Below are 10,177 nucleotides of genomic sequence, written 5' to 3' on the forward strand. Positions count from 1 at the left end.
GAGGATCAGCCTTGCTCTGCTTGGCCTCCAGGACAGAAGCAGAGTTCATGGGAGGAAATTTCCAAAAGATAGATTTAAATGAGATGTCAGAAAGAACCTCCCATCAATGAGAACTGTCTCCAAGAACTACCTCAAGTGTGGTGGGAACTCTACATGGGAGACCTCGAGCCCAGGGTTGGAGGAAGGACACTTGTGGAGGATGTTTTAGAAAAAAACTTTAGAAAAAAGTATTAGTCATCTGGGGTTGGAACCTGGGGAGAGAGAACCTGGGATTCCCTCTAGCATTTTTTGTAATGGAAGAATACACCCATGTAGAGATAACCTCAACAGAAATACGGTTAGATCAAAGAGGGAAAACAGGGCTCAAGGACAAGATGAGGAGTTCTCTTTTGACCATATTGAATTTGCAATGGTGACAGGACATCCTCTTGGAGATGTTGCACAGGTAGGTAGTGTGAACATTTCTGAGGGAGATCCATATCTCTGGGAGTCATCTGCATGGTAGCAATCACTGATGTCATGGAGATTATAAGGGAAAGACAGCTGGACAAATACTGATGAGAGAGACATAAAACTCATCGAACATTAGATAACAACTGCATTTATGGCATTTTGATAAATGATGAAGCCATATGATGAGTGGGAAAATCATTAGATCTGTAATCAGGGATCTCGAGTTCAAGTCTCCTGTTTCCCCTCCTTACTGCATGTGAGACTTTAGGCAAATCACATTGCATCTCTTGGTCCTAGTCATCTTGTCTGTAAAATGGGGGTATTTAGCCCTAATGATCACTGCATTCCCCTCCAGGTTGAATTCGATGATTCTATAAAAAAGAAAAAAAATGTACCTAAAAATGCAACACAAGCCCTGCTTCAGTTTACAGTCTAATTGGGGAAGAATGCTGCCACCCTTAATTAGAAAGGTTCTGGATTCAGAGTCAGGAACTCCGTGGAAAGACTGCCTCTTCTCCTGTGTGGCCTTGGAGAAGTTACTCCAACATGAGCTTCCTTATCTGTGAAATGAAATGGGTGGGTTATTCAGCCCAAAGGTTACTTCTTATTCCATATTGCCAGGATGAAACTCCTACAATATAGAGAGTGTGTTTCCTTGGGAGGAAGAGTTAGGGCAAAAGAGATCTGAACTCAGATCTTCAGACTCCAGGTTCAACTCACAGACCACTATTCCCCATTGCTCAACCCCCTTGTTAATAAATCCCATCTTCTCTCCTTCCTTCCATCAGCTAGACATTGAAAATGAAGTCAACAACGAGATGGCCAACCGAATGTCCCTCTTCTATGCAGAAGCCACCCCAATGCTGAAGACCCTTAGCAATGCTACAACCTATTTTGTCTCCGAGGTGAGTCTCCTCAGCTGGGAGGCTGGGGGATGCATTGTAGCAGGCAGCACTCACAGAGGTGTTCTTGTCTCTTGTGTCTTCTCCTCAGAACAAAACTCTGCCCATTGAAAACACAACGGATTGCCTTAGCACCATGATAAGTGTGTGCAAAGTCATGTTGGAGACCCCGTAAGTCAAGGAAGCCATCACTTCCTGCAAGGGGGATGGGAGTCAGCAGGGCCCAGGTAGCTTGGACTGTGGATCTGGTTGGATGCTCATGACTGAATGTGAAGGAAGATAAATGGGAAAGCCCCTCAGGAGCCTGGTGTCATCTTGGAAGGAGATCTTGGCTGATTTGGTCATCCTCCCAGGGCCTGACTGGGCCCAAGAGGTCTTTTCCAGGGGATTCCCTGGAGATGAGGAGTCCTGCAGGATCTGAGTCTGGGATCCAGTCAAGTGGTCATGACTATCCTTTGAGTTTTAGTTTCCTCATCTGGAAAATGAGAGTGGCTGCCTTACAGTGTAGTTTTCAATGCTTTCTTTTTACTTCCAGGCTCTGTTTAAAAAAAAAAATAATCTTCCTTTTGGATTTCTCATAGCATTCTAGTGGCAAGCCCTAACGTGGCAGATGAGAAAATCCAGACCCACAGTAGGCATTTTATTTGGACTCTGGCACAGAGGACTATGGCAATGTTAATAAAAATGACTCCTGTTTCTTCAACACATAAAAATTCATGAGATCCTAGATCTAAAGCCAAAAGTGACTTTGGAGATCACTGAGTCCAATTGCATTGTTTTCTAGACCAAGGTAATGCAATTGGCTTCTAGAGTCTAGAGGAAAGTTTCAAACCTAGTTCTTCTCATTCCAGAGGTCAGTGCTTTCTGGCTGTGGATGCACAAAGTGCCTTTCTTACAACCAAATTGATCCATTTTACAAAGGGGGAAACTGAGTCCTAAGGAAGAGGAGTGAGTTGCCTATGGCCACACAGTCCAATATCATTTACACTGCAATTTCCACTTAATACAAGAGGTTTTTGTTTTGCTGTGAAATTATTCCCTTCCCCCACACAAAAATTATCTGAAGTTTTCTCCAATCTCTGTCTTACTGGGACATGTAGACCAGCAGCCTGTCCTTAGAGACCACATAAAATGCAGGCAGCATTGTCAGGCCATCTGACTGCTGGCTGATTGCCTTATCCTCGTGTCCTTCCTTGAGGCATGATCCATATTTCAAAGAGAAAAGGAACAGCTTCTGAGGACAGAAACTTCTATTGGAATAAGTCAGATTCTCCTAAATGGAGTCATTATTCTCAAAACTCTTGGGCAGCCAGAGGGACCCACTATAAAAGAAGTACATTTAATGGGCTTTGGAAAGATGAGAGCAATTCCCTGCCACACTCCAGAGTGAAATGGAAAATACCTCTCTGCCTCCTAATTTCCCATCTGCTCTCTCTTGGTCCACCTGGTCAGGAGGATGGGTTCTTGGCAAAAGGCTCAGTAATGGACTTGGTATTCACTTATTATCCCCATGTGGTTCTGAGGACGTCCAGAAGAGATAATTCTAATGACACCAGAAAATTAATGTTGGGATATTTAGATCATTGGACTTTGTGGGTAAAGCAAAACTGGACTGATGGATTTATCTTCTGTGTTCCAGGGAATACCGAAGTAGGTTCACCAGTGAAGAAACTCTACTGTTTTGTATGCGAGTGATGGTCGGTGTCATCATTCTCTATGACCATGTGCACCCAGTCGGGGCTTTCTGTAAGACGTCCAAGATCGATGTAAGGACTGATGGGAAGCAGACTTTGAGAACTAATAGCCTTTCATGATGCTGTTCTAGAAGTGTTCTTCAAAGATGTTCTAGAAATCTAAGAGATGATCAGATAAAGCATGTTATGGGAAAGATCACCTCTGGTTATGAGGCTTGCCATGTCCTCACAGAGTGGGCATGTTAGGTAATATGGAGGTCACCCCAGTCAGTCTCCTGCATTGGTGTGGTTGAAGTTTGGTCACAAGGAAAGCTGCTTCTCGTTAGTAATCCCCATGGACTGGGTTTCTGGGCCAGCAGGGAAGAGATGGGAAGCAGGATAGAAAGGACATTTGGAGGGAAGGAGACAGAGACAGACACCATAAGAGACAGAAAAGAGAGGAGGAAAGGATGAGAGACATTAGTGATAATGTTACGCAAATTAAACACTAAGAAAATGCATGTTCTTGGTTCTTCTAATTTGGATTCTGGCCTTCTCTGAATCTTAAAGTAGGGAGGGAACATGAATTTTGAAGCTGAAAGAGATGAAATAATTGGCCCCAAGCTTTTTCCAAACTTACTGTCCATTATTCCTCCCTTTCCTCCACCTCCATCCTTGAACCCCAGGGCTAAGTTATTGAAGCATCTCTTCCTCTCCAAAACTTTTCCACCCAGTAGCATTATTTCCTCTCCTATCCAAACCAAAAATCCTATCCCTTAGGACAGCCTGCCTCAGCTGAATAGAAGGAAGAAAGCAAGGTGATAAAAATAGTTTTCTCTAAGGTGTGACTGACTGCATCAGGAACCTTCAAGTAATATTCATTGTTCAAAAGAGCAGGCATATTACCACCAGGTGGCCCTCTAATCATGGATTTCAGGTGGAATAAAAAAATGAAAAATCTGGTAAGAGTCAAGCTTAGGTAGTCGGGCTTGTTGGGAAATCTGGTCCATATGTCCACCTCCGTCTCCTTTTCTCTTCTTCCATTCCATACCCTGAGTCCTATAACAGAAGGTAGCGTAGTATCTGGAACCCAGGATTCCTAATCAGAAGGCTGACCCAGTAGGTTCCAGAGAGGCAACTTCAAATATGGGCTAGATGGCTACTTCTTAACTTTTCTATAAATAAGATTCTGTGGCTGACCCATTTTGGTTCTATAGTTCTGCAAACTGAGATCTTAGGCTTCTGATTCCAAGGCTGAGAATCTTAGGTTTTGTTACCTCCTACCAATGTGACTTTGGGCAAACCCCTTCCCCAACTTGGGCCTCTATTTACCACCCTGTAAATAAAGGAGGTGATTTTGTTCAGGAAGGAATTAGATAGATGAGATTCAATTCCCCTGTTATAGACCTGTCAGGATGCAATGTTTGTCCTCCTGACCTATGAAAGCATGGGATATTTTTTTCTGGCATTTCTTCTTCTAGATGAAAGGTTGCATCAAAGTGCTGAAGGAACAGCCTCCAGACAGTGTGGAAGGCCTCTTGAATGCCCTCAGGTAAGCCTGGAATTAGTGTTGAGCTGGGAAGGAATTCAGAACCAACATGTCTGAGCTCCAGGGAGGTCCAATACATAGAAAAGGGACATTCCTCTTTGGGAGAGATTTCAGAACATAGAACACAGGAGGTTAGAACTTCACAGAACCTTAGATCTTAGAAAAGGGAAAATAATTGCACATGCAGGGCATCCAGGCCATGGAATCTTCTAGCCCAAAGGAACCTTTGTAGGTAGAACATCAAATTTCAGAGCTGGGAAATACCTTTGTCAGAGAAAACAAGAGAATGTTGGGGAGTGAGAAAGTCTTCATTGAGGACTGGCTATGTGCCAAGGATGGCTGAATCCTACAAATAGAAAAGTTCAATTGTTAATCTCAAATCAAGTCAATGAGCATTTGGTAAACTTCTGCTATGTGTGCTAACAGCTAGGGATTCAAAGAAAGACAGAAACTAGTCCCTACTCACAAGAAACTCATTGCCTAATGGAGAAAAAGCAGACAAAACAATTCCTTGCAAACAAGATGCAGAGAGATTGAGCAGAAGATCATTTCAGAAGAAAGACACCAGCCTTGGTGGCCATAAGTCTTGGAAGTCACTTCTTGTAGGATGTAAGATGTAAGAAGACTGGGGAGGGATGAGGTCCTGGTTCTCTCTCTGGGCCTTCTTGCTCTTCACTAAAACTGAATGAATAGGGAGTCATCAAGTTAAAGGTCATATCCAGTCCAGCTCCCTCTGTATAGAAGAGGAAATTGAGGCCCAGAAGGGGGGAATGACTTAGAAACAGAGAATCCAAGACACTTCAGAGGCATCAAGGCCAACCCCTTCCTTCCCTGGGTGAAGGAACAAAGTCTACCAAGGGAAGGCAGGTTAGGATGTCACTTCCTTGAAAGCAGGAATTGTTTCTTTCTTTGCCCACGTGTCACCTGTGCCTTATACCAACGAGGCACCTCATAAAGGTGCTTGCTGGTTGATTATCTAAGATGGCAGAGGGAACAGAGAAGGGATATGAACCCAGTTTCTAAGTAGAATCTATTACAAAAGGCCTGTCTCCCAAGCCCAGATGTACCCTTTCCCCCTCCAGAGCATAGGCCTTGCCATAGGCAACATATTTCACAGTGAAATATGTTCTTTCTTTAGCCATAATGTCAAGTGGGGGATGGTCTTCATGCATAAGGGTTGGGGTTGGAGAATATGTGCCCTAGTGGAGAGAGCACCCACAGGGAAACCATCCTGATGTAGTCAATAAATCAATAGGAGTTTCCTGTCCAAGGAATTCTTGCCTTAATGTGACTCTCTTGAAAAACCTTGTTGGGAGGTACGGAGGTAGGAGGTGGAAAGTTCTTCAGAATTTTTATCTGGAAATTGTCTCAATGTTCATCCGATCCAAACTCATTGTTTAACTGAGGGGCCAAATGTGTCCCAGACAGCATCAGTGAACTCACAGATTGCTAGGACCAGCCTCAGGGGGCTACAAATCTTCTGACTCCAAAGTTCTGACCTCTTTCTGCTGCCTCATTTTTAGTCTTGAATCAGAAAGGGGCCCTTTGTAAGTTGGGATCATGAGATAAAAGTTAGAAAAGGACGATCTTTGGTCATTGCTAATTCTAGGGGAGTTATCGGGTTTAACGCAAGTTGGGAAACATATTTGGAAGGTGAGACGGTCCCTTCTCAGTGGCGACAACCACTGGACTCCCAAGAGCCCACATACATCTCTATACCACCTTCCCATCCTCTAGCTCAATCAGACCATACAATAACCCAATGAAGTTGATATTGGCATCCATGGAGATCAAAGACCTGCTGATTGATACTGAGAAAGCTGTTTAGTCTCTGTATAAAAGGGTAATGATCCTCCCCACATATTAGAATATAAACCTGTTGAGTGAAGGACTGTCTCATTCTTTGTATTTATGTTTCCCATAACTGCCATAGTGCCTAGAACACAGTAGATACTTAATAAAAGCTTATGTTTTAACTGACAGATTGCATGGCCTAGTTCACAGGGTGGCTTTCAAATATTAGAATATTCTCCCAATGAAAGGTCTTGTTATCATCAATTTACAAAGAAGGAAACTAACATACCCAAGGTCATTCCTGATTTCAAGTCTAGGTTGCCCCTACTATAGACATTTTACTGGCATAGAAATCACATCCTTGATCAGAAAAGGCACTTGAGGAGTTCTCGATAGCGTCAATAGGAAGCTGCAAAGCCTAGTAAAAAGAGGCCCAGCCTTGGAGTCAGGGAAGTTCAAGGCCTACCTCTGACACATAGTGATTGTATGACCCTGAGCAAGTCACATAACTTCTGGTGCCCAAGGCATCCATTGCAGAAGAACTGTTGATAAGTTACCATTTTGGGGAGCTTCTCATACTATTTTTAAAATTTTATTTATTTTTTTTAATTTAAGGCAATGGGGTTAAGTGACTTGCCCAAGGTCATACAGCTAGGTGAGTATTAAATGTCTGAGCTCAGATTTGAACTCTGGTCCTCCTGATTCCAGGGCAGGTACTCTATCCACTGTGCCACCTAACTGCCCCAGCTTCTCATATCTTTGAAATCACAAGTCCAAAACATCAAGAACCCCAGGAAAGGGGATGGGGGTAGAACAGAACCAGGAGCAAGGGGGCATGTTAGAAAAAAGGCAAAATGACTTTTGTATAATTGAAGCTTTGATCCCTTGGGGAAATAACAGAAGTCAGAGGTCTTGCCTTCAAAGTCCTTTTCAGATCCTAACTCCTCGTGTGACCCTGAGCAAGTCATTGGACCTCCCTGAGACTCAGCTTCCTCCTCTGGATAACAAAAGGGCTGGACCAGATGCCTCTGTAGACCTGACTCATGCTGAGATGCTAGGATCTTGTACTAACTGGGCCCCAGACTTTGGACCTCAGATTCTATCTGCTGCTTGCTTCCCCCTGCTAGGTTCACTACAAAGCACCTGAATGATGAGTCGACCTCCAAACAGATCCGAGCCATGCTCCAATAGAGGCCTCTCTCCACCGAGGATTCCACAGGGGCCCTGACCTCAGAAGATGTATATGTTTACATATTTAATATAGATTTATGTTAATACTTGTGTATTTACATAACCATTTCCTTCCTGTCACTGAGATGTATGGCCCTTCGGTCCTAACCTGACTGATTCTCGCAGCCCTTTAGTGAGAGATAAATTCTCTTCCCAGCCCTCTGGCCTTCAGCCAGACAAGCCCCGTGGCCCCACAGACTTTGCGCTTTCTGTTCACTGGACCCTCTCTTTCTGTGGTAGCCATTCCTTCTTGGTTGCCCTGCTTTGGGAGAGAAATTGGGTTCTAGAAAAAAGCTTTCATTCCTATCTCAGTTGGAAGTAAAGAGTGGCAGGCATTTTTGGAAGACAGGAACTAAATTTATCATAAACATTTTTGAAAATTAAAATAAAAATAAGATGTTCTGTGTAGAGACAATGGAGCTGGTAAGTATTTTGACTGACTTTTCCCTCTAAAGCTCCCCAGCACGTGTGTTTGTCTCTCGGCTGGAATTTGGGGGCGGCCTTGGTAGCAGCAATTCCTATCATTTCCAGGATGGATTTTTCTTGCTTCTTTTTCTCCCAACTGATCGAGATAAGCAGTACCACAGCGCTGCTTGAGGATGGAGGGAAGAACAAGCCCCTCTGCCCATCAGCGGAATCCTCTGGATCTTGAGATCCATCTTGCTTTGAAGGGTCTCAAGAGGAGGAAAGTTCACTTTCAGGGAAGATCTTTTTGGGGGGTCAAGCACATTGTGCATTGGGAGGGGGCCTACTTTCTACCACTCTCTACTGAGGAGCCAGAGGGAATACTCAGCCTTCCATGAACCAGGGTTTAGGGTTCTGGAGCATTGAAGGTGGTTCGGGTCTAAATGGTGAACAATCTTCAGGAAATGCTTTTCACTTTCGATCTCTTCCTAGAAGTCTTCCCTCAGTGTCTGAGTCTTACTTCCTGCCTCATACTTGAGATTCTGGCAAAACTTTCCTGGAGAATGGAGGGTCCAGTAGGGCCCCATGAGCTTCTGCCAGGAACATAAACTAAGACAGTCGCATGGGACTTTAGGAAAGTAGAACATGGCAAATCATCATATGGAATTTTCTCATCTTTCTGATGAGGAAGCAGAGGCACAACGAAGGGAAATGTGACTGGTTCAAAGTCATTCTGCAGCAGAATGAAAGTACAGATCTGGTAAAAGCTTTTTGCTAGAGGTCATGTTCTAGAGTAGATGTTAAAAAGGTGGGACAGTGACCTCTCGGTTGGGAAAATCTGGCTTCGATGCCCACCTCAGATCCTTAGTGGCCTTGAGGAAGTCACTTTACCTCCTTCAGACTCATTTTCTTCTGGGTAATACTAGTACCTCCCTCCCAGGATTGTGGTGAAAAGCAAAGGAGAGAATACCTGTCAAGTGCTTAACAGACCTTCCATCACCATGGATGTGGGAACCAGTGTTATTGATGGCCTTTAAATGGCTTTGATGATTGGTGTGGGGGGTCATGGAGCTGAATAACTTACAGCTAGGCCTATTCTGCCATGGGCTGATATGGGGATCCTTTGCTGGATGGATCATTTCTGGTTAATTATCTTTGGCTGCAACCCTTGGAATGAGAAGGACATGAATGACTTCAATGGTAAAGTCTGTGAGTGGGGAAGGGAGTGCAGCCAGTAGGCAAACTGGCCTGCCAGCCTAGTGCCAGGACAACTGAGTCATTTCTGGGCCAGACTGGAACTCAAGAGCTCTCATCCAGCCCCCCGCCCCAGGATGGGACCCCACAACAATGGCGGCCATTTGGGCCCCTCTCCAGAAATGACATTCCGTTGTTCAAAATCATCTCTTCAGCCTCTAAAATTCAGGTTCCTCTCTGTGGGTCCAGGCTGAACAAACTTGGTTCTGTTTTCACCTGCCAGCCTTTCAGATACTCCAGGACGGCCACCACGCCCTGACCCCCCCCCCCCACACACACACACACACTCTGAAGGGAAGAAGATGATTCTCCAGGCTCAATATCCCTTGTTCTTTCCACTGGCACTCATCTCACAGAGGCTGCTACCCTTTCATTTTGGGCTCCTTTAGCTACCAGCTAGGTGGCACAGTAAATATAGCACTGGACCCAGAGTCAGGAAGACATGGGTATGACACCTGCCTAGTAGCTGTGTGACTCTGGGCAAGTCATTTAACCTAAGTCAGTTTCCTCATTTGTAAAATAAGGATAGTGGCACCTGTAAGGCTGTTGTGAGCTTCCAATGAGACAACTTGAACCCAGAAGCAGGTTTGAATCCTGCCTAGTAGCTGTGTGACCCTGGGCAAGTCCACAAAATGTGGAGGTGGACTCACCTGAGTGCAAAATCCCATCCAACCCTACTTATGGCATCTGAAGATTAGATTTCCTGGGAGCTCCCTTATAGTTCTGAATTTATGTGTTTGGATCTGGGATCCACCTGGTTGTGTTCCTCTGGAAGTTTTTCAGTTATTCAATGTCCTTTCTAAATTAATTCACAAAGCAAATACAAAAGGACAACTCCTGTTCAGGCCCTTGAAGGCCACCCCAGCTCTGGGTGTGAGCCAATCTGCCTTCATGTTGGTCCATCTATTAATCCCAAG

General features: G+C 44.5%; 1 protein-coding gene across 2 annotated transcripts in view; it reads left to right on the forward strand.

Moving 5' to 3' along the window:
* CYRIA (CYFIP related Rac1 interactor A) overlaps positions 1-9,530 on the forward strand; it is an 87,228-nt gene extending 77,698 nt beyond the window's left edge. For both annotated transcript variants that reach the window (XM_074195064.1, XM_074195066.1), the window contains exons 9-13: positions 1,242-1,358; positions 1,447-1,526; positions 2,995-3,121; positions 4,510-4,580; positions 7,499-9,530. In XM_074195064.1, the coding sequence (XP_074051165.1) occupies positions 1,242-1,358; positions 1,447-1,526; positions 2,995-3,121; positions 4,510-4,580; positions 7,499-7,562 (459 nt within the window). In that variant the 3' untranslated portion in view covers positions 7,563-9,530. The remainder of the gene's footprint in view (positions 1-1,241; positions 1,359-1,446; positions 1,527-2,994; positions 3,122-4,509; positions 4,581-7,498) is intronic.
* Positions 9,531-10,177: the final 647 nt, after the last annotated feature.

This window comes from Macrotis lagotis, chromosome 1 (assembly GCF_037893015.1).
Source record: "Macrotis lagotis isolate mMagLag1 chromosome 1, bilby.v1.9.chrom.fasta, whole genome shotgun sequence".
Lineage (NCBI taxonomy): Eukaryota > Metazoa > Chordata > Mammalia > Peramelemorphia > Peramelidae > Macrotis > Macrotis lagotis.